The 26,667-nt window shown below is 37.6% G+C and overlaps 3 protein-coding genes across 8 annotated transcripts in view; 2 read left to right on the top strand and 1 right to left on the bottom strand.

Annotated features, from left to right (window-relative positions):
• Nucleotides 1-10,103, bottom strand: part of LOC139151419 (sodium-independent sulfate anion transporter-like) — a 117,528-nt gene extending 107,425 nt beyond the window's left edge. For 3 of the 5 annotated variants that reach the window (XR_011556419.1, XR_011556420.1, XM_070724209.1), the window contains exon 1: nt 9,714-10,103. The gene's annotated coding sequence lies outside the window, so the exon portion shown is untranslated. Of the gene's footprint in view, nt 1-3,645; nt 3,973-9,713 lie in introns of those variants that run through there. The other 2 variants (XR_011556421.1, XM_070724210.1) reach the window with 2 other exon arrangements.
• Nucleotides 10,104-10,307: 204 nt separating this feature from the next.
• LOC139151417 (N-sulphoglucosamine sulphohydrolase-like) lies at nt 10,308-17,552 on the top strand. Its single transcript, XM_070724205.1, has 5 exons — nt 10,308-10,542; nt 12,124-12,390; nt 13,811-13,961; nt 14,614-14,852; nt 15,298-17,552. The coding sequence occupies exons 1-5, from the start codon at nt 10,323-10,325 to the stop codon at nt 16,074-16,076; spliced, it is 1,656 nt and encodes a 551-aa protein (XP_070580306.1). The 5' UTR covers nt 10,308-10,322; the 3' UTR covers nt 16,077-17,552.
• Nucleotides 17,553-18,496: 944 nt separating this feature from the next.
• LOC139151418 (N-sulphoglucosamine sulphohydrolase-like) lies at nt 18,497-26,587 on the top strand. 2 transcript variants are annotated; one of them, XM_070724206.1, is made up of 5 exons: nt 18,497-18,825; nt 20,224-20,490; nt 21,089-21,239; nt 23,523-23,758; nt 24,272-26,587. In XM_070724206.1, the coding sequence occupies exons 1-5, from the start codon at nt 18,723-18,725 to the stop codon at nt 25,042-25,044; spliced, it is 1,530 nt and encodes a 509-aa protein (XP_070580307.1). In that variant the 5' UTR covers nt 18,497-18,722; the 3' UTR covers nt 25,045-26,587. The 2 variants fall into 2 exon arrangements, with proteins under 2 accessions (XP_070580307.1, XP_070580308.1); XM_070724207.1 differs by lacking the exon at nt 21,089-21,239 and adding an exon at nt 21,308-21,449 and having other exon boundaries at nt 18,566-18,825.
• Nucleotides 26,588-26,667: the final 80 nt, after the last annotated feature.

Raw genomic sequence — 26,667 nt, 5'->3', positions numbered from 1 at the left:
GATACCAGGTGGTTATCTGTTGGTGGAGCAGTTGATGCTGTTTTAGCTAATCTCAATCCTCTCATCATGTGTCTATCAGATGATGCCTACCCTAACACTGGGACTGGTGATGCCACTGCTGTTGGATTGTTTAAATATGTGACAACATACCAGTTTCTTGCAACTTTACATTTCATGTCAGATGTTTTAAAACAACTGAATTTCCTGAGTAAGACATTCCAAAAGTCTGACAGTGATTGTTCAATTGTGTACTCACATGTTACAGCTAAAAGTGACACTTTCAAAAATATGAAAGTAAATGCTGGTCAGAGATTACTTGAGTTTCTGAATATGGTACCCAATGAACCAGATGAAACTGGTAAATTTACCTGAAGATGTTTGAGGTAGGCAAACCTGTTCAGCCATCATTTGTTCTCACTCTCCAGAAGGGGCAGAGGGTATTGCTATCAGTGACAATCAAAACTACAGGAAGTGGTTTCAGAGTAGCAGGGAAAGTACATAGATAAATTAGTATCAAACCTCAGTGACAGATTTGATGATCTTGGTCTGCTTGGTGCATTCAAAATTTTTGTACCAAGTAATTATCCACCAACTTCTAGTGAGGAGTACAAAACATATGGTGAACAGGAGATAGATGCATTGTGTGAACACTATGGTTTTGAAAGAAATGGCAAAGATGGTAGAATTTGTAAACCAGTGATTGATTCTTCTGCCTTGAAGGATGAATGGCCTGATGTTAAAGGTATATTGTCTTGCAACTACAGAGGCATGCCCTATCAGGCAACTTGGCAGCAGATACTGAACATGAATGTTTTGAGCTCTTATCCCAATGTGTCCATACTAGCAAAAATTAGTCTTATCATACCAGTCAGTACAGCAGACTGTGAGAGGGGGTTTTCCCGTTATAATTTGATCAAAACAAACTCAGGGCATCCCTAAAAGTATCATCTGTCAGTTGCCTGATGACTCTGGCGATAGAGGCTCCCCTTTGAGAGACATGAGTACTTTCAACTTTCACAGGGCTTTCCAAATATGGGGTATGAAAAACAGGAGACTGATGTACAATGTTCAGTCTAGAGGTACAACTGCTGATGATGTTGGTGATCATGACCTGATGTGTAGATTACTCAATAATATTCAAAGGTTGGCCAAAATGGCACACTGTTTGGGTGAGGATATCCCTGAGGATGAAACTTAGAACAGTTTAATTGTATCATGACTAATGTATTCTGAAGTTTTATTGAGTTTTGCAAATGTGTTCAGCATTAATAACAGAATAAATGTGTGAAAAAGCATGAAGTATTTGTCAATTTTTGTATGTCTGTCTGATTAGGTAACTAAAATGATCATTTGGGCAGTTCTTCCTTGCCATGTAGTAAATGTTGGTCATGGCAGCCTTCACAGTGGCTTCTTCCTTGCAGTAAGCATCTTGAGATGCTGGAGTAATACTTGGGCACCAGCAGCATGCTTTGTACAAATATTTTAGTATTTGTGTCTTGATCATACTCAAGCCACAGGAAGCACACCTTGAAAGGGAAAGTGTGAAATTGTTAGTTTATAACTTCTATGTAATTTCCAAATGATGAAATATGGAGTGACAGTATTGGTTTGTAAAAATCGGGGGGGGGCTGTAATTGTACTTACTAATTTTTTCAACCTAAATTCGTAAATTTACTAACAGTTTTGAAAAGCCAGGGAGAGCACAGGCAGTGAAACTGTATCTTATAATGCTAAGATTTGGAGTGTGAAGAGAATCAGGGCAAAGCGCTTTTAAACTACATACTGTAGGAAGCCAACAGAAATATATGAAGTAATCATTTTTTTAAAATTGATACAGATTTAGTCATGTAATTTTTAGATAAAATACAATTGTGCAAATTTCATGACCATTCGACAAAGATTAAGAAAATCATACCTTGACACACAAAAACCAAATTTGCAAAACAATGATCAAATTAGATATTCTATAAGGTAAACAGAATTATTTAAAATAAAAACGGAAAAAAATTATCTTAAATTCACAAATGCATGATTTATGCTAATAGGAACAAGTGGGGCATTTAAAGGAATACCTGGCTGGATAACAAAGCAAAAAGCCATTTTATGAAAAGTACTTCAGACACCAAGCAGTTGACTGAACTATCCTTATAATGAAAAATGTAGCCAAACCATGCCCAGCTTTTATTTACAACCTATGAGCTCATTAACAGCTACTAGAGTCATTGTTTTATCTCTTTTGTCCATATGACGGTACAGTTGTACATAAGTTGTACATAAGTTGGCCGTTATTTCCATTTTTCAATGTACTGGAAAACACAATTACTTAAATTACAGGAACGCAATACCTACAGAGAGTGGCTTTGCTCCCTGATTGGGTCAACAAACAAGATGTCTGCATCACAATCTCACTCTCTAATCACTGAAGACAAAAAGTTTGAGGTGAAATATGAACCTACCAAGTACATCTGTGGTAGGTTCAGTGCTGAAGCGAGATCCATAGACCCTCGAGGGTCCCCCTTAGATCACAATAAAACAGGAAGTGGATTGTACACTCTCATCTGGTCCCCCAACACCTGTGATTTCAACAAACCATCAGATCTTAATTAAAAACCAATTAGCAGACTATTAACACCTCCATCTAATTAGGTATTTTGAAAACACCTGGGCACTGTTCAGATCAAACACACACCATGGATGCTCAACTATACAAGTATGACATGGTTCAGACTTGTGGTTCAGATTCGGGGCGACTGTCCTGTGTTTCTCAAGTCACAAGTACTGCTCCAATGTCCAGTGCAGTATGTACAAAGTTCTTCTAAAATGTAGCGATCATATTGACTTTTCACTATACTTTCCTTAAAATTGAACAACCAAATTTTGAATAAACTTCAAGAAACACGTCCTAGTTGTTAAGAAATTCCAATACCCCTCCAGGATTACAGTATTGGTTTATTAATCTTCATATTTGTCTTCAAAACACCAAAACAATGAGTTGAATAATTTGCAAATAAACTAAACTGATTATCAATAAGACATGCACTTGGTTATTTGTGAGCACTGTGCACAACACTCGATAAGTGATATTGCTGAGTGATCTGAGACACTGTTTGTTTTTTTGGTGTTTGAGTAGAGACTAGACAGAAACTGCCAGCTTGGATTGTTCTATGGGGATCATAAACATTATTAGGGCAAGCTAAATCATATTTTTGGAGCATGTGCAAAGTCTGACCACCGCTAATCTTGATCTTAATCGTCAGAATAAAAAAAGAATCAAAAAAGCTCTGTTGTATTCTTCTCAGTGTCTGAACAACTCAGTTTACAATTCTTACAGAAGTTGGAGTCTCATCTGCTTTAAACAAGAACATGACACCTAAACATGCTATGATACGCAGTCTTTGGAAACGCTTTAATCTTGGGTGTTATAAGGCAATTTGATAGTTTTGCACAATGAAAACTCAGACACCCAGTTACAGAAACTATGTTGTTGATTCATTTTGTCCACCACATCAAACAAACCCAGATACCCAGATACACCCTGGGCCTGCGAGGGCATCTCCAGGGCATACACAATCCACAGATACAATGTGAGGGTTTCTGGAAAATGAACTAAAACCATGTGTTGATAGATTTCAATGTCAAACTTACCGGTGATTTGCGTCAAACCAGGGGAACACACTGCCACAATGCAGGTCTGTCAAAACTTATTAACCAATCACGTTGTGTGAATTCAGAGTGCTGATGCAAACGAAACAGTTGTTTTCAATGATCTGAATCAGATTGGTCCTGAAGAGGACGGCCAGATTTCTAACTCGAGCCAAGGCGGAGAGATACACTCTGCCACTTCCAAGCACCTGGGTCTGATACCAGACTAAACAATCGACACCGGAGTGGCTTCTTTTTGATAACCCAAGGTTAGGTACGGGGGATATGATTGAGGAAAAAGGTACATGTCAGGTACACCGATGCTGCTTGAAACTCAGCAGGTACGGGTCATAGGTTGGCCACTCACCAAAGACTGCAAAGTGTGACGATGACCTGGTCAGCACCCCTTAGACTTGTTGATATCAGTGTTACTGGTGCTATAGCTATGCATTCTGAACACAGACAAGGCTATAGTGATCATGCTGCGGGGAAGTCTGTACCCTGTTCTCACCACAGTATTGTCACCTCGTTTTGTAGAGTCCACGTTTCGCCGGAAAGTTTTTGGTGACAATTTCTCTTCAGCGATGCACGCAGGAAATCACTGGTGCAGGAAATTTGTTAATACACTGGATACAGTGAAAAAATTAACTCTCTCATTGCAGGTGAGTGGGCAAATCATACAAGCAATAATATTAAAATTGTCAGCTATTGCATCAATCACCTATGCCAGAAATCAAAGAAAAACAGGCATGTACAGCTATTACAGGAACTTTCCCATCAAAAAACAAAACTTTTCCTCCTAAGTTGTGTAATTATCAGTGAATTATATGCACCGTATGACAATAGCAGTCACTGTACCTTGAAGATCAGAAATTTGAGAAAATATGGGGGAAAATGTATAGTATCATTTTCAAACAAAAAGCAATATTTTTCTTAGAAGAATTAGCATTTGAAAGAAAGGACTGTGCACCTGGCCCTTCCGTTCAAATCACTGAAAAGTGATATTTTACTGAGATTTTAAATTTTGTGTGCGAAGTAAAAATCCTCACTCTAATATCTTGTTTGCTTGTCTACAATAAGACATACATCAGAGTTGAATAGATCATGTGACAAAAGCTCCAGGACTACAATTTTTTGGCAAAGATCTGTGAATTGGTCTCATTATGGTCCAAAAGACCAGTGCTGTTGTAGGATTAACAGGTCTGCAAAATCACATGGCTTATCGAAGTATGCTGTTTTAAATAATCTGATTATGGTGTAAAAATGGCAATGTTTCTGCTCATTGTAATTTCTCTCTGGATCAGCTCTCCATCTTGCCAGTTACAACCATGGGTATTGTAGAGATGCAACATCTCTGCACTTAGTCATGGCTATCTGAAACAACCATGAGTGGCTGAACATCATCACCTCTACAACCAATTTTAATCAGATTGGCTGGTAATAGGAGAGCCAAATACTGATCGGAATTTTTTACCTCCTGTGAAATGTTCTGAAAATAATAATGCTTCAGTCCCCATTGAAGAATGGTTTTTCCCTGGTGTCACACATTACGTGCTTTTGTTTTATGTCCATTTTGTTGCTAAGTGCAAATTGTTTTGACACATTATCTAACTTCATTGCATGACAGATTAATTCATCACACAAATATAAACTGCATGGCAGTTGTAAAATACTGTGGCTTTGTAATTCTCAATTTTGAATTTCTTTAATTTACACGACAACCTCTGCGGCAGCTCAAAAGTCATCAATTACATGGATCAATGTGGTATGGATGTATTATTATTTATTGCAAGGTATTGTATGTAGGATTATATCTCAGATACATACTAAATGTCTAAATTCAAAGTTGTAAAACTGTCAACTACCTGGTAGCATAATTAGGTCCTTCCTATGTAATAAATAGGTCAGAATATGACCATGTACCAGGCACAAATAGCTCGCTACCAGTGACAAACTGTAGTTTTTAGCTCTCGTATTCATACACACAAGCTGACATTGCCATGCAGTCTGTCTGTGTGTCTGTGAACACTATGGTACTTCACAAACGCTTTAGTAACATTAATTGAAAATTTTAAATTTTTAGTTCATTATCAAGGATGGAAATTGAAAACTAAGCGGCTGTCAGCTAGCTTGCAACGTTTGAATAATTAGCATTAATTTACATATATGATTTTGGACGTTATTGATATCTTTACAACAGCTGTACCTGAATCACATTAAATTTTTGTTTGTAGCTTACTGGAGATGATCTCACTCTGGTTAGGTGAAATGATTATGAAAATTGCATGTTTACATTTTTTTAGGATTTTGTCCTCATTTTTGATTAAAATATTTTCTCTGTAACATTCCAGTTTGATGACTTTCAAGTTCAGTGGGTTGATTTGTATGACATCTTTACTCATATTGTGAACGAGTAATGATCACATTTCAAGATGTAAGCTTTTAGACTGGTTTCCTCGTTTTTGGTCAAAATATTACTGTCTATAGAAAGATTTATCTGAAATCTTGGACACTAGTATGTAGGTTTCAAGGGATGGTCATATTTCTGAAATATTAACTTGATGAAAAATTTGCATATGTTAATATTTCAGCCATATTTCTCATTTTTTTGTCCTAACAATATTCAGTCTGAAAACAATTGTCTTATACAAACGAGCATATTCAGTTCAGTTTTGGTCATTCTTGGTACCTTGGCATTTCTGATACAGAAGTCTGATTTTTGAACTTTGTCTGGTATGTCTGTGCATAGACCCTCGAGGGTCTATGCTTTGTGCAAACACTTTGAAAATAGTATCATATATTTATACATGTACATATAAATATAGGCCCTGTCATTAATACCATCAAACTAATGACTACCAGTTGAACACAAAACCAAAATAGTACTAAACTGATTTACAAATAATTAACAGTCTTTATATTTAGGTGTGGTCGGATACTGGTATAGCAATGACTAAACATGTTTCGAACCCCCATAGGTCAACAGGTAATTACTGTTACAAAGGTACAAGGAGTACATTTCTTTGAGGGCCGGTTGCCGCTATCGGCTTACACTCACCCCTACTTGACACAGTACCTTGGAGCTTGCGCACACTTTTTAGCTATACAGTCCGAGAGGAAATCTCTGTCTACGGCTGCTAGCATGTATACATGTACCAGAAATGCACCCAAGTGACCTTGTGGTCTGTGGTTCCGTATTTGGCTTTCACTGCTCTAACCATTAATGACAGAGCCCAAGCCTAAAATATGCAAACATACATCCCTTTTTCTCTATACCTCCCTGCTAAATTGTTGGCTTGAAATAAAAAGACTGTGGGGCACCAAAACATGCTACTTTATGTTATCTTGACAGAGATATATGAGAGTCGGATAATTCATGTCAACAAAGTAAACGTGCTGACTATTAAACTTTTTTTAATCGAACAGCCACTTCAGAGGAAATGGTTGTAATATTTGCCCAAAATTGGGAAGCAATATAACAGTGTACAACATATGCGCAAATAAAAATGAAATTTTACCCACTTCTCTACGATATATTTATGACTTTTTTTTATTGCATGCCGATATTTCTTTTAAATATGATTACAAATGTCAGCTTAGTAATTCGAGTTACAACAAAAAACCTGCACCAAACAAAACAAAAACCAGCAATTTTTTAAAAACCCTGGGGGCAAATTTGTGTTTTATGCCCTCTCTCAAAGTTATACGTGCTCAGCAAATCAGAGTTTCAATACTTATGTTACCTCATCAAAGAGCTTAGGTCAACCAATGATGAGAAAACAATTGCTGTTTCACTACATTGTCAGAGTGAAAGTATATCTTCAAGCAAGGATAAAATTCAAATTAGGTACAGTGCTGTGGTATAAGAATACTACAAACCATAGTAATATATACAATTTTATTTGTGAAAACTTGTTTGGAAGTAAACTTGTTCACAAAGTTTTTAATAGTAATCATTATAAAATGTATTATGTTCTGTTGAAGTCACATGTTTGTCATGTGTCAGGACGACTCCACACCATACCTAGTTGAAGGTTGAAACTCATCCAAAAAAACTACATCGAAAGCTGACCGTCAAATGAAAATAGCCCATTGTCAAAAGCAATCCAATCATAAACATGAAAGCTTGAGTTTATGAGCCTCTGAGTTCAAGGTCTTTCTTGAACTTGAAGATGGATGAATTTACTGTAGCAAAAGAGAAACCCTGGCACGAAAGTAAGGTAGAAAAATAGACTGCCCATATCTACATACTGTATACATGAGAATAGAGCGTCTTGACCCATACATCACATGATCACAGTGTCAGCCGTAGTAAGACTGGTATGGATTCAACAATGCCTGTCCATCAGCTGATCTATTGAACTCAACAACCTTGCATCATGTGATGGTTGATTCACAGTAAACATGTTTTGCTAGCATTCAACAGAATGAATTTCTGGCAGTGGGACATTTGGACAATACTAGTAGCAGAACATGATAAGAGCCTAGTTCGACATGCATTTATCTGCTGTCATAACGTGCATTGGTACTCATATGTTTGTAAATTTTGAATTTTCAGTTAACCCTTTGAGTGTCAAAGTCAATTTTTGTTGCCTTTATACAATATAACGCCAACAATTTCTTCAGATCTAGACAATTTTTTTTTCTGATTTTTCATAAAATTTTGGTCAAAAAGTGTAGTCCATGAAAATTTATCTCCATATAGTCCAAAATCATGGAAAAACTTACAGAAAAAATCATAAATATTGGTAAAATGTTGCCCTGATATTTTTGGGGAACAGTGTGTGTGTTCAGTACAAATAATAGAAAAATGCTCACTGTGAAATTATATTCTGCCACTCCTGTTTGCTCAATTGTGTGACCTCACTGATAAAATATGAGATTTCACCCAGTATCTGACAGTGTTATGCAACATGTGATACAGAAAATCTGATACAGTCGGAAACTACTAGTCCGAGTTTACTTTATTTCAATGTTGTGAAAATTTCATGAAAACAATAAATTAGAATAAGTGCCCTATTACCTATCCAAATTGAACAATGGAACATTCAATTAATCTTGCATAGATAATGAGCTGATAAATGCCTTCAATCAATGGTGAGAAAATTCTAAAAAGCAAATAAATATTAGGGTATTTGATAATTAAACAATTTAGATCGACATTGTTCTGGTATTTTTGTGGATACAGAAAAAAAACTGCTGCTTCAAATGACAAACCGAGCAGTTGTAAAGCCATCACAGCACCAAAATGTAATCTTGACACCAGAAAGAGTGCCACTAGTATGCAAAGTTTCCATTCATTACGTCCGGTGTGTCAGCTGTTGTCTTATTTGTTGCCTATGACGCTGTTGTCGTCATTTGGAAGCAGGTTCATTGTGTCATAGACACTGACAGTAGAAGCGAGACCACTGTCTTATGATTATGTCTATGGTATAGTACGTTTGAATTTTCCGGCCTAAACATTTTTACTCAGTTGACGCGCATTTGTGAACGCCGCTCATTCACAGATCTTTGGATATGAACCTCGGGTAATTTCCATAATAAATGTCAAACGTAAACGCCACAGCTGTGAATATTACAATTTTCAGAATAATCTTGATGTCTCCATTCTTTACATGAGAAAAAAAAATACTGTTCTTTCACTGACTTTGTGAAAGGAAAATGCATTGTTAAATCTTGGTTTAAGTAAGGGTAAAATTTAATCGTAGGCATTTTTACAGTTACGGGACTTCGTTCTGTGTGATACCTCCACGAGAATGAAATTATGTCCGCTAAACAATTTACCTGCTCTGTTCAGACAAAAATCTCCGTCGGCACCGTCGATCACGCGTACATGGACGATGAATACATCCTTAATGTGAGAATAACTCTTTTCCCACCTCACATGTACAGGTTTCAAACACCCATGCACAAATCTCTGTGTATAGTGACACTGACAGCTCTGCCTCGTAAACCGCGAAATGTAAACTTCGGGAAACATAATACGCGTAGTTGGCTCAAATCAAACATTACACGTAAACCTTTTTCAGCCGATCTAACTCGGTGAAACGATTTCGCTGCACGAAACTTACCTGTTTTCACCGTCTCGCTTCAAATCAACGGCAGAGAAATCTTCAGATCAACGTAACACGTGATTTTGAACAGGCGACAAGACGCTTGTCTGGCGAGAACATAGCGACTGATGGAATATTCCCCGAATCAAATACGAACACCTTCGCCTGATCGCCTGGAGACTGGGGTGTAGTAAATTGTCTCGGATCGCCCCGTTCTCTGAGTACAATTAAAAGATGTGTTCAATAAACGCTCTTCTGAACTGCAATATCTAGTACTCTCACCATGATCAGCAAAGGAACGTCTACTCAAGAGGAGCGTCGCCGCCGCAACGTACTGTGCCTAGACCGCCACGCTGTCGATTGCTGAGCGTAAATACGGTGTTGCCGACCCTACAACCTTTAACCTTTCTATTATGCATGTGTCGTCATGACCGACCTCGCAGCATGTTAATAATTCATCAGGTTGCACTTTTGGGCTATGGGGGATTAGAAAATTAATGTTTGTAACTTTAAGCTACAAACAGCATGCAAGCGAGATTTTCTTTTAATTTTGGTTATATTTTCACAATAAAAGTATTTTTTTTCTAAGTGAAAGGCATTGCAAAACCAGCATGAGAGTAGTGCATCATGGGAAATTTAATACAAACAATTACCCGGAAGTATAGCCTTTCGCTACATATTCTGCGCTCGGCTTGCAGAATCAATGTGGAGCAGAAGAGTTCGCATGCAATGTTTCACGTGAAATCAACGTTGCAAAGCATAGTGCTTTGGTTGTTTATAGTTATATTATTGGTCACACTATGTACTGCGAAGTATTCTCAGGCGAAAAACGTTTTGGTCATAGTCGGTATGTATTATTTTTCACCTCAAGAGTTCCACACGACAGTGTAGCTGTGTGATCGTACTCTGCACAGGTACACTAGTAGTAGTACTGTGTTGTGGGCGTGTACCCCCAACAAGTCGAGGCCCTGAGGCATCTCGTTTGCTGGCTGAGATCAGCTTAGTGTCGTTATTGACTGAACGTCTAGCAAATCGCCATGGTAACTCGCCCAACGCCCAGGGCTCCATCATACCCAGGCTCTACACAACTGGGACCCATTGCACACATACGGATGTACCACAAACGTAACAATTGTGGTACATCCATGAATCCATTTTCACCCAGCATGCCTAACTTTCGAAAAGTAGTGTAGTTTGGTGTTTTCCGGTTTTAGAACTGTGAAATACTAGCGCCAGTAAACACTGGGCCAAAGTCTAGACTTGTCAATGAGGGGTTGTAAAGACACACCCCAACATTGTTTGGCTTCAACATATACACATCTGCATTACCACCTGTTACATATCACAGGCATTAAAAGTCTTCCCAACATTGAAAATTTTCCCTCAGTTGGCCAGGCAGTTGATTGCTTGGACGGTGCAGTGACCAAAGAACCAATACCGAGCCACAACATTTATCAGAACTGCCGTTCAAATTTACAAGTCACAATATCTTGAACATAAATCGGCCGTTTGCTAAAAGAACAGTTGTTTTCACATGTAGCCTAGCTATTCAATTGTAACATGTGAAGCATGATGGTATGGAAAGTAAAAGTGTAGGTAGGCAAAAGAGGACACTCAGTAAAAAGACATTGTCACTTACCGCCGAAGTATAATCTTTCAACATCACAGAGAACTATGTAGTACGGGAACTTGGAACAAGTTAATTGTAACTGAAGGTCCCTGAAAATTCAAGTTGTGTGATACAGCCAAGGAAGGAAGGAAGTGAAATAACAGAAACCAAGGTTTTACATTCTAATAAGGCCATGATCATCCCACACAATGGGATGCATATCAGAAAAGTTTACATAGATAACTTGCAGTAATTTTTGGTGTTTCTGATGATATATTACAGGTCTAATGTACTTGGTTATGAGGGCATGTCTGTTAACATCATCAATAGATGAACGTAGTGTTCAATTAAAATCATGGTGATCATTTCCTAAGATTTTCAGCTTCTGTGAACATGTCGTCTTTTATTTTTAAGAAACATGTACAAATACAAACTGCAACTGAACCAGCCATTGACTTTAAATTTTGGTTATCCTTTCCCATTGCCCCCAGATCATCTCACTTCTCTTTGATAATTGAGTATTAGGAGTGTGGCTCTTCATAATCACGAAAGCAGTGTCACTTGCTTGACAAGAATAACGCAGAATCCCTCATACCTGATACAAGATGGCAGATGAAAATTTTTCTTACCTAAACCTTTTCTTCAATGTCCATTTACAACAAAAAGATATAATGGAATTTATCTCCAATTTATCCATTCAATCCTGATTATAACATACACACATGAAGAGAACGGACCACAAAAGCTTCTGATGCCATAGTTCATGAATACAGTTGTATTTTACAAAGCCGTAATAGTGATGAATGCACTTTATTGCAGGTGACGATGCAGGTTTTGAGACCCAAGTCTACAACAACACAGTTTGCAAAACTCCTAACATCAATGACTTGGCCAAACGGAGCGTGGTCTTCAAGAACGCATATACAGTCGTGAGTAGCTGCTCTCCGAGCAGGTCGGCGATCCTCTCTGGTCTCCCTCAGCACCAGAATGGAATGTATGGTCTCCACCAAGGCTACCATCACTTCATGTCCTTTGATGAAGTTCAAAGTCTGCCACTGATTTTGAAGAAAGCCGGTGTGAGAACAGGTAAACGTGAAGACGCAAGCCAGTTCAAAGATGCATAGAGACAAATTTGCCATCACACTCAGCAAATCACAGACTATTTCTCTCTGTATGGGGAAACCACTCATGTTCAGGGACTATGACTGTAACATTTGATGATCTTTTTAACTATTTTGTTTTGTATGTCAACTAAAATTTTTTATAGTTTCTTGTTCTACTCCCCAAATCATGAGGAGATACTCAGTATTCAGATTGTCAACTCAGCTTGCAGCACATGTGTAATATCTACATTGTCATTGCTGACAAGTGGTATAACAAACCATTCTACATGTCTAGATGCTGTGATGGCAAGCTAAACAGTCGCTGCTTCAACATCCTTTGGGGAGAAGAACAAAACTTGCAATTCCCACATAAAACAAAACCGTGAAAAATATCAAAAGTACAGCTTCTGTCCCTTTATAGTTGACGACGATGACAGCAGATACACGGTGTACATCTTTCATTAAAATGTTTCCACAGCACAGACATTGATTTCTGCAGATCTTTTATTTGGTTCAGGATCGTCACAATTAGTGTCCTGATGCATGCAGTGCTTACAGTGAGACATATAAGCATTCTTTTACACAAATGTATTTATAAGTTGAAGTTTCAGTATGCATATCTGAAGGCACAGCAGAATCAGTACCAATGGGGAGCATTCAGTTACCTTGGATTGTGCATTACATATCCTAACCTGACCGGTGTCAGTATAACAAAGTTCACTGAGACAGAAAATTTGTGTACCATACTAGGAATTAAATGGTCAAAATGTACTTTGACCTCTTGTCACATGACTTGGTAACTCACCTGGAGCATCAAATTAAAAATTTGTGAAAAATGTACTCAAGATGCGATGTGTAAACATATTAAGTTTATGTGGTTAAACTAGACTGAAATTTCTCAGACCAGAAATGATTAGTGAACTATTTTTACAAAATTAAAACTTTTATACAGAAAAGATTAAAGTCGTAGCATATACAGACAAAAAAGTCATCTCACAGCTGTTTATGGTCCCATCTATGCCTGGTAGAAACTCCCCGGCTGTATCTGTGCGTTCACTGTTGAACGGTTTCAGGCTGTGTACGTGTGTAGTGCACAGGGTATCCAGAAGCGCATCAACGTCCAAGATAGCATACCACACTGCACTTGTGCTATGAATCGGATGAAGAATTATTGGGAACAAAAAATGGTCAATACTTGAACATATGATGCCTCAGTTGCAAATGAAAGATGTTTAATGTTATCTTGAAAATACCGCAAAGGATGCACTTGTGCTGCGCATCGCCCTCCACTTTGCATTTGGCAATATGCTGCATGCATTGTTTGCAATATTTTTGTACTAACCTCATAGTATTATAATTTACCAAATTTGTGATAATGTCAATTTAAATCACTTTTATTGCAGGAATTATTGGTAAGAAACACGTTGGACCAGAGTCTGTGTACCCCTTTGACTTTGCGGAAACAGAAGAGAACAATTCAATCTTACAGGTTGGACGGAACATCACAAGAATCAGAGAACTTGTTGAACAGTTTCTCAGTTCAAACAAAACAAGGTCAGACGATACATTATTAGAGACACAAATTCAAAAGTGCATAAAGTGACAAACTTCCAGATTTTCTTATGTGAGAGTCTAATACTCAATAGTAGTAAAATCTTCAAATAATGTAGTCACAGAATAATTTGAATTCATGTAGTCCAGGCAGGAAATTCTGGAACAAGTACCTTGATGTTGGCACAGGGTTCACTTTTTATGTAGTCATTGTTTGTGTGTTTATGTGATTATCTTTATAATAGATTTTTGGTTTTTGTTTTTTTTCATCAATGTTAATTAAATCAGGCTCACTGGAGGAAAAAAATATGCAGGAGCAGCAAAAGTATAGAATTGTAAAAACTAAGACAAAGAATAGAGACTGGATGTGCAGCAAAAACCGGATACATCTAATAAGAAGTGTGGTTTCTTTATAGATTACAGAAAAATTAGGTTCAGAGTTTCATTTTATCTACAGCCTCAAATTAAACTTATATCAAGAATTTCTGTTTGTTTACTGGGAAATGAGGGCATGGTTTTATTCAGTAGATACATATCAATTACCGTAGCCAGTGTTTTTCCTTTCTGTTCAATTGTCGAAGAGAGCTATTTTTTTGGAATTCCTATAGATTTTCATCTGTGGGACATTTTTGTAAATTTACACTTTATATTTCAGTCCTTTTTTCCTATATGTTGCATTCCACGACCCACATCGTTGTGGGCACACCCATCCAGAGTATGGCAACTTCTGTGAGAAGTTTGGGAACGGGGAACCCGGAATGGGGCTCATACCGGACTGGAAGCCCATCATTTACAAACCGGATGATGTGGAGTTACCATACTTTGTGCAGGACACTCCAGCCGCCAGATCTGACATTGCCGCACAGTACACCACTATCAGCAGACTTGACCAAGGTAAGGAAAGCACATTTACAGCATATATTGAATCTGTATGTAGCATGTACTTCATTCTTCCATGTTGAGCAACAATGCAAATTCCTAGATCAGCAGACTACAGGTATTGGGATGATATTGAAACCAGAGGTAGCACTCTATTTGTGCATGGATGTCTGGCAATCATTCAAGTTCCCAAATTTGCCCACCGACACAAATAGGAGTACCACAGGCATAGTGAAGTCATGGGTATATGATGATTTTGAAGCAGTAGATATATTTGCTTGCATGAGAAATACACATGTAAGTGACTCTTTCCAATTTCTTAATATGCAGATTATGTCCAGCCAGAGGACTGCAAACACAGTGATTGTTGTTATTTATTATAATAGTGTTGCTGTAGTACCCTGATAATTTTTTTCTACAGATAAATTTGGCACTCACAGACTTATCTGTTTCATTTCAGGTATTGGACTTGTGTTGAAAGAACTCCAAAAAGCAGGATTCCAGGACAATACTCTGGTGTTGTACACATCAGACAACGGCATTCCATTTCCCAACGGTAGAACAAACTTGTATGAGCCTGGAATGGCCGAGCCGATGTTGGTTTCCTCACCGCTTGTCACAAAGAGATGGGGACAGGAAAGCACTGCCATGGCTAGCACCCTTGACATTGTACCAACTGTGCTCGACTGGTTCAACATCAGCTATCCCACCTACAAGCTGCTCAAAAAGCCAGTCAAACTCACGGGGAAATCCCTCCTACCGGTGCTGACGGAAGAGCCAACGACAGGCTGGGACACGGTCTTCGCTAGTCACAACTTGCACGAAATCACGATGTACTACCCGATGAGAGTCGTCCGACACAAGAACTTCAGGCTCATACAGAATTTAAACTACAGAATGCCATTCCCCATTGACCAGGACTTCTACCTCTCACCCTCGTTTCAGGATCTCCTGAACCGAACAGAGGGCCACCAACCGCTACACTGGACCAAAACCCTACATGACTACTATTACAGGTCAGAGTGGGAACTGTACAACCTCAACACAGACCCCTTGGAAATCACAAATCTCGTGAATGACAAATCCTGCTCCGATATCCTGAAGGATCTGAAGGGCCGGTTGTTGTCATGGCAACAAGAGACTGAGGACCCCTGGATGTGTGCTCCCCAGGGAGTCCTGGAGGATGCTGGGTCCTATAAAGAGCATCCACAATGCATGCCATTGTACAATGGAGTATAGGCAGTACAACTATGCAATAATCCATTTCAAGATTGTATAGATTCCAGTGTTATCACAGCATTTGATAAACTTAAAGCAATCTTTCAATGACTTTCATGCAAACACTCTGCTGGCAGACCACAACTTTTTAGGAAAGTCAATCACATGTATATACAGAAATGGTCTTTTGGCATATTAGAATTGATCATTTACAATCATGAAAATACAGAAACTTGGAAGAAGTCTCAATCTTGCTTTGTGTTGAGAGAATTATTTTAACTTGGTAACAATATTTTTATATACAAAACAGCTGACATCATTTTGAAAACTGGTAATATCTACTCAGTCGACAACAGACCTGGGTAATACATAGCCCCTAACATTCTTCCCACAGGAAAAGCAGATCTCAAGCATTGTCAATAACAGGCAGAGATTCTATCTTCTCATCCTACTTTCATCTACTCTTGTTGTAGACATTTGACAGTTCCTTGTGCTTTCTTTGACTAAAAAACAAACGTAGCAAGCAAGTTCTACAGTCAGTAAAAGTCAGTAAAAAGCAGTATTGTGCCAAAACCTACACATTTTTTCATGTGCTTTGTAGCATGGAATGTTATAGCAGCTTGATTCAGTAAAAATCATGTTTACAGTATCTGTGTTTTCATTGGCCTTCAAATGTTTACATGATTGTTAAAACTCAATTAACATATGGACATATTATGCCTCACTGGTTCTAACCAACTTGATGTTATAGTAACATATGAACTTGGCAGGATATGGGTTGTACATTAATGATACACACAAATGAACATGTTTGAAATTTTTTATAGGGAAATTATGTGTACAAGAGAACAAATATGGTACTTATTTCATAATGAAACTCATAAAAAATGCCATAAAGTGCTTCAAATTACCAAGCTGCAGCAGTATAAAGCTTAGATGCAAAATGGAAAAATTTGTTCAAGTTTCTGTGTGTGGCAATTATTGGATATCATGCATGTAATTCTTTTGATGATAAACCTTTAACTTGCAAGCAGTGTGCTGACTTGTACACCCAGTTTGCACGCAATGAATAGAAAGCAATGTGAAATAAAAAAAGGCAAAGGTGGGAGGAACGCCTGGCGACATAAGTGACTGTACCACTTTGCCTTTCAAGTTCTCAACTGTTATACCCATAATTCAATGCACTTCCTGTCAGATTAAAGCCAACTCTGAAGAAATAATCTAAATACAGAATATATATAACATTTTCAGGGCTTTTAAGACCTTCACTGAATGACATACATGTAAAAAGTTACAACTGGAAAAGTATCTTTTGTTACTACCGTGATGTTAATTCACTTCATCTCGGGGGAAATTAATTTTTTACCAAGTTTTGGCAAGCTTGTATATGAAACAGGATGTGAACGTTGTGCCAGAGTCTCTAAGACTGGCCACAATCAATGTAATGTTTTAAAGTACATATATATTACAAATAAAATTTGTGATGTTGCTGTCTCATTCATCTTTAAGTGGAGTATATTTTTTTAATTCCAGTGAAATTCATCAGATTGTTGAATATATTCAAAGGTGCTTCATTTAAACTTTTATTGAGAATACCACATTTCAAAAACAAAGTGTGTTGATCTTCAAAACAGTTCTTGCCTTTTAAGGGCATTGACACTGTTGGCCTGTTGTCTGAATAAAACTTCTTACGTCACCTCTGGTATCATGATGTTGGTAAAAAGAGATAAAAACTGGTCGTATAATCAGTATCATTCAAGGTAAAATAATTTACCAGATCAAAACAAAAAACAAAATAGAAAATAACAGTTACAGTAGGGTTATCTCAAAGTTTAACCAGTGTTTAATAGTGGTACCAGGTATCTGCAATAGGTAAATGTTCCCTGCTAGCATGCTTCACACTTAGAGTTGAAATCCCATATGCTTAAGATTTTGGAGATCGACAAATGGTGTTTGAACCATGGTACCATGAGTTGTCCATGTTATATTTATATTATGAGGGAAACCCTGGTAAAATTTGAATATTGGCAAAAGTAATGCTGAAGAACATTTGTCCCCCACAAGACATTGTATGCAATATCTTAATTCTTATAATCTACGATCTCTCTGATGGTAATTTTTCATTGGTGGTATTAAAACAGGGTGAGCAAGTAAGACTGAAGTGACCATGAAGTCAAATACTTTGATGGAATGACAACGTTTTTTTCACAAATTTCACTAATGTGGTCTGGACTGGACCATTTACAACTGAACTGAATGCTGCGATGGAACAATATGTGAATGACCTACATGGAGCAAAATGCGGATGAGTAAGGGGTCCATTGCAATTTTCAACTGATGATCCCACACCTGATAATAGTCACAAGGTCGATCTGTGTGACGCAACTGTAGATATTGTCAACATTGTACTATTATCTGATTTACGTACTATTGAACTGGTGCAGACCAGGCACAGAGTACGGAGTTGGGTACCCTGTGAAGGGCGCCTCCAAGAGACGAGAAGCTCACCCAACGGAGTTCAGGCACCAGCTGGCTCCTCGGTTCACTTCAAGAACCGAATAAAGGTCACGGATTCCTTTTAGCTCCGTGGTTAGAGAGTACCGTCCCAGTCTTTCAGATCAAGGACACAGTTTCGGCAACAGTTTAACGTAACGGAGGAAGTTTTCAATGGCGTACACTCTCAGTTCCATTGAAGTATTTCTACTGTTTTCCACGCTTTGTGTGAGTATAGGAAATGCAGCGGAGAAGAGAAATGTGCTCATAATTCTAGGTAACACTTTTGCAACTCTTCTTGTTTGATGGTCTCGCGAGCGTGTCTTATATGCAACCACATGCGATGACAATGTTAGTGTATAGTGCACACATACAGTGTTGTGGATGTACGATGTGCAAATGAATCCGCACAGCACCATATCTGGGGCCGGGGCGGTTATGCATGCACAGCAATGCAAAACTAATGGGTTCTACAAAAAGTGATATTGATACATTGTAACATTATACCATGGATGTAAAAAATAGCACATCCATGATCATACTAATTACTGGCATATAATACACAATAACGAGAATATAATACATGCCAAATATCGATCGATAAGCTTACGACCGACCATGGAGCTAAATCAGATACATTTGTAGCTCTACGGGAGGAACAATAATCTTGTACTTTCGAATAAGCAAAGAATTTTTGTGTCATCCCAGGTCAAACAATAAGTTGTTGACAGGGTCGCAGTCATGGGACAGTCACAAGATCAGTGATGTGCTTGAGTTACATGCGCTGAACATGTGGAGGGCGTCTCCATTTTAATATGGAATCAGTTTATGTATAATGGCCCTTCCCGGATCAATACAAACAATAAACCTTGAAAATAGTTTTCACGACAAATTCACCCTGAAAACATCTGTCACGCGTTCACAACATGATACAATCTGCTGCTTGCCCTGAATCCTCACATATAGTACAGGTCTTTCCCTCAAACTAAGTGAACCAGGTTCAGCTGGTGAACTTCGAAAATGGTTTTGATGGTGACCATCTATGGTGTATCAATAAAATAAAAAATCTTACACAAGGTTATTGCTATTTAATTCATGACATATTATTACATTCAAATGTACATTGTTATATATTTTATTGAAAGCATTTAGACAAATATATACCTTTCCATTCACAGTAAATCTTGAAAATTTTAATATGACTGGTTCATTGACTCAAAATTCTTAAAAGACTGTCACCTCAGCTTTGACGATTATCCACTTGTCACAAAATATGATGGCTAGCAGACAAAAAACATTTTACGTATTTTGTGAGGTCCTAACCTTAACATGATCATAGCATTCCCAAAATGCATCAGAAGAAGGACATGTTGTGGGGTTGTTCATGTAAGATCTGTCCTCAACATACTGCAAAGGGTTTCAATTCATTTCCACAACTCAGTGTATGAGGTGGACGCATGTACAAAACAGATGATTAGTTTGGGTATCATGACACATTTCAAAGTCACCGACTCATTGATAATTACAGAAAACCAACATGTGGTAAAGTTAGTAATTATAATCAAATTGAAAATTGAAGATGAAGACGCCTTTTTGGTAAACATACCTCAATTTGGTAGAATACCAAATATGAAAAAAAAGTATTAATCTATTAATCTTGTGGGTTTTTTTACAGCTGATGACTATGGTTTTGAGAATCAAGTGTACAACAACTCTGTCTGCAAGACACCAAACATCGACAAGCTAGCCCAGCAGAGTGTCATCTTCAAGTATGGCTACACCGCTGTTAGTAGCTGCTCACCGAGTCGGTCCTCCATACTGACGGGACTACCACAGCATCAGAACGGACACTATGGACTGGCTCATGGTTATCACCACTTCCAGGCCTTTGATAATGTCAAGAGTTTGCCCCTCATACTCAAAGACCACAATATCAGGACTGGTAGGTCAAAAATAAAAACATATTTGGCAGGAAAAGGGTTTTTGTTTCAACTGTCAGTGATGAAACACAGTAAAATAAGACGACTTGAACCTCAAACTATACAAGGTCCTATTCACATATAATATCAGCTTGTCCTGTCTGACAGAGAAGAGTTGTTATACACACCACTTCTTATATGAATATAATAGAAAATTTGTTAACAATTGGTAATAATATTCTCTCATAAGGATAATCTCTAATAATATTCTCCATCCTGATTTTTGTGTACTCTTTGTCCACAATAATTTTGTTTTCACCTTCCTATCCTTTATTATTATTATTATTACCACCTTTCTAGATTCTTAATTCTTTAAGACAGTACAAATCCACACTGTCCATCCTGCCTGTGTGTCTAGATATGCTGTTCTAAGAAGCAGACAAATATTTGTCTCATGTCAGGTGCATATTTCTTGCTCTTTGTGGTTCTTTATATTCTCATCTATGTCATGATAAACTTACTCCATAAAGCCTCTCCTTTTCCATGGTCAACTCATGATGTCTCCTATCAAGTCAGATTCTTTTTAAACACCGCCAAGATGCCGTTCATTTACGTTGATAGGACTGATTGGTAAAAAGCATGTCCACCCTGACACGGTCTTTAAATTTGACTATGAAAGAACGGAGGAGAACAACCAGATGTACCAGGTTGCCCGTAACATCACACACATGAAAGCACTTGTCAATGAGTTCCTTCATGCAAATGATTCCAGGTAAGGAATTTCCATAGATACTATTATGAATACATTTACATAAAATTTGCATAATTATATATCTGCAGGCCTTATAGGAAAGAAGCATGTGAAACCTGCCACTGTGTTTAAGTTTGACTACGAGAAGACCCAACCGCTCTTGCAAGTTGCAAGGAATATCACCAAGATGAGAGAACTTGTTCACAAATTCTTGAATGTGAATGATTCGAGGTAGGAGTAGGTGTTTTCAGAGTCCTTTCATGTTGCTGTATACATTCTAACTTGTATTCCTTTGACTGTTGTTGAGGTGAGAGATGATACTGACTTATTTTGCCCAAAATAGTATCAGATCTTGAAAGCATACTCATGTGCATCATCTGAGTTTCCTACAATCTGCGGGCTCAATTTTGACCGCCCATGTCATTTCTTATCATTTGTAACAAAATCAAATATGGTTTAAGGTAGATAGCAGCTTGGGGACAGATATTCAGACTCTCAAACTTTTACAATTCTTTTCTGATCTAGCATCTGTGAGGATTCATTTTAAAGCTCATTGAGAAAGAACAATTTTCACCGGCTTAGTTTTTCGAAAACCGAAAATTTTATTTTTCCTCCATAGAGTTAACAGAGTGATGGCGGCCATTTTGTATTTCAAATATTGGTAAATCTTGGGTTATTTGTTTCTTTAGTACTAAAATTTGCACAGTGACCCCTGATTTTTATTCTCAATTTTGAAAGAGAACAGTTGAAAGATTCCTTACGAAAGTTTGAGCAAAAGTTTAAGTCATTCACTTTCGAGGTGCTTAATACCTTTAATCTCATTTTTATGCAGAGCCCACATCAAGAATGAGGTGTCAATTATAAATTAGAAACTTATGTAAAAAAGCTTTCTAGATTGCTGTTTTAAGGGAACTCTACCAAACTGGTCATACCGGTAGATAAATTTCATAAATGTTTTCAAATGGCCGTACATTTTAAAAGCATAACCTAAATGTGAATTTTATCCAGCTATAGTCAGTAGAATCCCTGCCTCATGACATGGTTCCGAAATCTTCCTAACTTTGAATTGCAACATGGAACAATAAGGAGTTGAAATACCAACTTAAACATTAAAAACTGATACTTAGTTTTCAGAGACAAAAGTGTCAGAATCTCTCAGTATGTAAACATTGAACTTCAGCTTCCCATTTAAGTGTTCTTGCTATCTGTGGTGACATGTCATCCATTCCCAGAATAAAAAAATGCTAACAGTATTTCTATCATTGCCATTGTAGATCTCTTTCCCTGAAAAGCTTTGGTCACATCAGACTGCTATCACCATGAACCCTGTGAGAGAAGTTACCCTAAATTTCTGCATCCACCAACATGGATGGACATTTGTCATTTAATTCTCATTACAGTCATTACATTATAATTTATGGTACTTTGTTACAACTATAAACTGTCAAAAAATCTTTGAAAGAAATTTCCAGGAGTAGGCTAAAAGAAATACCACATTGTATGTCATTTCTGAACACACCAGCACTGAAAAAACATGCATTGATGACTGTCAAACAAGACACTCTGAAAAGTTGGTTTTTCAAGCCCTGTATTCTCTGACATCACCTATTCACTGTAATGATTATAGTGTCCTTCCTACCACAGTGGTTGTTGTGTCTGTACTGTCTAACATCTCTAAATATCGCATGCTAGCTGAAATGAATCAGATGGTATGTATCTTTTACTTTCATTGTTTTATTTCCAGTCATTATTTCTCACCACAGTTATTCTATATCATCGCATTCTTGTTATGTTGCACCTCCTGTTTACTAACTTTGAGTAATTCTTGTCTTTGTTTTCATAATGGTATCTAAAATATTCTAATTATATGTGATAAATATATCAGACATGTCTAGCCATTGGTCTGTGTTCAATACCTTCAAATTTAATGTGTCCTCACGTAAGGCAGGGAGTCTTGTCATAGCTAAAATTTCAGTTAGCTTGTATACTTGTCAAAATCTTGAGAAACAAAGTTTTTGATTATTAGTAAAATAAACTGCCTTTAGATCTTCCTTTAGGGGATACCAAGTCAACTTCAAGTGGTTTCACAATGCATCGTAATTCTAGTGGTTATATTGAAGTCTGAAGAAAATTATATTACCTGTAACTTCAGCATTTGATATCTGCTTTGGAGCGCAATAGTGGATTCATATTTAACACAGATGAGATCCCATGGTAATAGGGAACTCGAAGGTCAAGGTTTCAAAGTAAATTCCTTGAAAAACTTGACCTTGACATTCCCATTTGATCTTACCTCTCAAACAGGCCCTTCCTTCTGTACATTGGGTTCAACGACCCTCACCGCTGCACGGCCGATGCCGAACGGGGCGCCTTCTGTGAGATGTTCGGCAATGGCCAGCCCGGTAAAGGCATCATCAAAGACTGGAAACCTGTCTACTACAAACCTGAGGAAGTCATCGTACCTTTCTTCATTCAAGACACTCCAGCTGCCAGGGAAGATATCGCCAAGCAGTACACGACTATCAGCAGAATGGACCAAGGTATATAGCAATAATCATATCTTATATATTTACTACAGTAACAAGAATTGCGATACATTATCATCTTTCTGTACATGAGACTGATGTTGAGCAGGTAGCTTCCATGTAACATAGCCAAGAATATCATGATATTCTTGATCACCGAGTAGTCAGGAGTCACGTGTTCAGTAATAGAGAAACAAATTACCTAACAATTACCAATATTTGAAATTCAAAATGCTTGACATCTCGTGTTAACTCTATGGGGGAGAAAAACTGAGATGGTAAAAACTTTTCGTACTCCAAGAGCTTTAAAATGAGCCCCACAAGTTGAAAAATCAGAAAAGCATTGTAAAAGTTTTGAGAGTCTAAATATCTGTCCCTGAAGTGCATTCTACCTTAACTTGAAAAAGAGCATCTTTCACTGGTAATATGTTACCATTACTTTTTTCAAATATTTCATAAATTCTTAACTTTAGAAAAATGGGAATGACAGGAGATGTTCACAATATTTTGTTTGTAAATCCATCACAGGTATTGGTCTTTTCATGAAGGAGCTAGAAGATGCAGGTTTTGCAGACAACACCCTGGTTATCTTCACCTCAGATAATGGGATTCCTTTTCCCAATGCGAAAACCACTCTGTATGAGAAAGGAATGGGGGAACCGTTCATGGTGTCGTCACCGTTACACAGACAGCGATGGGGTCAAGAGAGTAACGACATGGTCAGTACGCTGGACATTGTGCCGACGGTCTTAGATTGGTACAACATAAAATACCCAAGCTACAAAATGTTCAACATTGACGTCAAGCTCACCGGGAAGTCATTGCTTCCATCTTTACAGCTGGAGCAAGGTTGGGACACGGTGCATGCCAGCCATGACTTCCATGAGGTCACCATGGCGTATCCCATGCGCGTGATTCGTCATAAAAATTACCGCCTGATCCATAATCTCAACAACCGCATTCCGTACCCCATCGCGTCAGACATAGCACTGTCAGAAACCATGCAAGACATCATCAACCGAACGATGGCACAACAGCCCACGCACTGGTTCAAAACCCTGCGACAATACTACTACAGAGACGAATACGAGATGTTTGACATCGTCAAAGACCCGAAAGAACTTAACAATCTCGCTAAAGATCCTCAGCAAGCGACTTTGTTTGCAGAATTGAAGACGAAACTTTCACAGTGGCAGTGGGAGACAGCGGACCCTTGGCGATGCTATCCGGAGGGAATTTTACTGGATATGGGATATTTTGCAAGTAATCAGTCCTGTATGTCCCTGGCAAATGAGCTTTAAAGATTGCCTTCCATTCAGAAAGCATACCCAGAACAGATTAAAAGATCTGTCGCTCAAGGGCACTCAACACTCTCGAAGAGCTCCCTCAAGTGACAGATCTTTCAGTCTAGCCCAGAACACAATGCACTTAAAAGATTTGTCTGACTGTAAAGTTACAATCAATTTTTTTATTGCAGTCTATTATATACCTACTTAGATGCATTCGACTGAGGCAATGATATTTTGAATAGATAGTCTTATTTCAAATCATATTTCTATTTTCTTTTACCCATTCACTACCATGGTTCAACCCAAACCTATGGTAGCAATGATAAGTGTGGACCTCTTTACACTGAATCAGGGATGAATAGTTTAATGATAAACAGAAGCCTTCGAATTGCTTTCATTTCTGAAGTGCTTGTCTTTTGTGCAATATCTTTTCACACCTTCCAGTTTGTATACTTTAGAGAGAGGCATTTGATGCCAAAAGTGAATGTGTTCTTCTTCATGTCAAGTTTAAAACTCTCATGTGTACTTCCGCTATGTAGTTTCGTATTCTCAGATTTGTTTAAAAGTTGCTGCAATTTATTTTGTCATAGTACAAATATTTTTATAAAAGGTTCTCAATCTATCATGGGTGCATATAACTTTGTATATATCCACAAGCTGAAAATACATTACAGCGCAACCTGCCGTCTAAAGTAAATGACTGGTGCATTTTAGCTTGTGTATTTGTAAAATATGTATAATCTTTTTTTAATGAAAAGCATATTCATAAATCTCTCAATGATGGAAAAATCTACTTACTGCTTGTACTATCATGAACATGAGTGATTCAAGAGCTATTTATGTATATACAGAGACTAGCCTATGCTAATACTGGTCCAGGTTTCACTTTGTTGGGAAAGCCAAGGAGTATTGAATCACAGGAAAGTTAAGGGGTCTTTTGCTGTCATTTGAGATGCATCCAAAATCAACTATAGATATTATTGAAGCTGATTTTTTCTACAAGCCATATCTAGTACATGTATTATCCTTCCAGAAAGAATTGATACAATAATTAGCCAGACCAATACAGGATTGCATCTTGTTAAAACTGAAGCAATGTTTATTAGCAATAATCATTATAAATATAGCTAATTTTTCTTCCAGACAATACTAATGCTAGAATGTCATTTTAATAGTTCATAGTTTATCTTCATTGCAGCTTCAAAACAGGCATGCCTGACATGGCTATTGGATAGAAAATGCATTTGTCACATGATTTTACCACTTGCAACCATCCTTGAACTTTCTGGAGATGGTAGTAACAGGGTAAACAGGGTAAGCAGCCCCACATAAATATTAGCAACAAAAACTTTTGTACAGTTTCATGTATGTTGTCATTGTTATTTTCATCTCCTGTTTAAATGGTCTTAGCATGGTCACTGTCACGGTGGAATGACTGTGGTATGAGCAAATCACTCCTTATATGTGAAAAGACTACAGATTGTCTGTCACTCATGCTTTTTTGTCGAGTTTGATTTGCAGACTTGTATTTGACAAATAAATGAAAACAGTCTAACAGCTGGTATTGATTTTTGTATTTTTTGCCAAATTTTTTCAGAATCTCCAACTATTAATAAATATTACAAGAATGAACAA

This window comes from Ptychodera flava, chromosome 15 (assembly GCF_041260155.1).
Source record: "Ptychodera flava strain L36383 chromosome 15, AS_Pfla_20210202, whole genome shotgun sequence".
Classification (NCBI taxonomy): Eukaryota; Metazoa; Hemichordata; class Enteropneusta; family Ptychoderidae; genus Ptychodera; species Ptychodera flava.
This window is presented reverse-complemented; position numbering and strand designations above follow the sequence as displayed.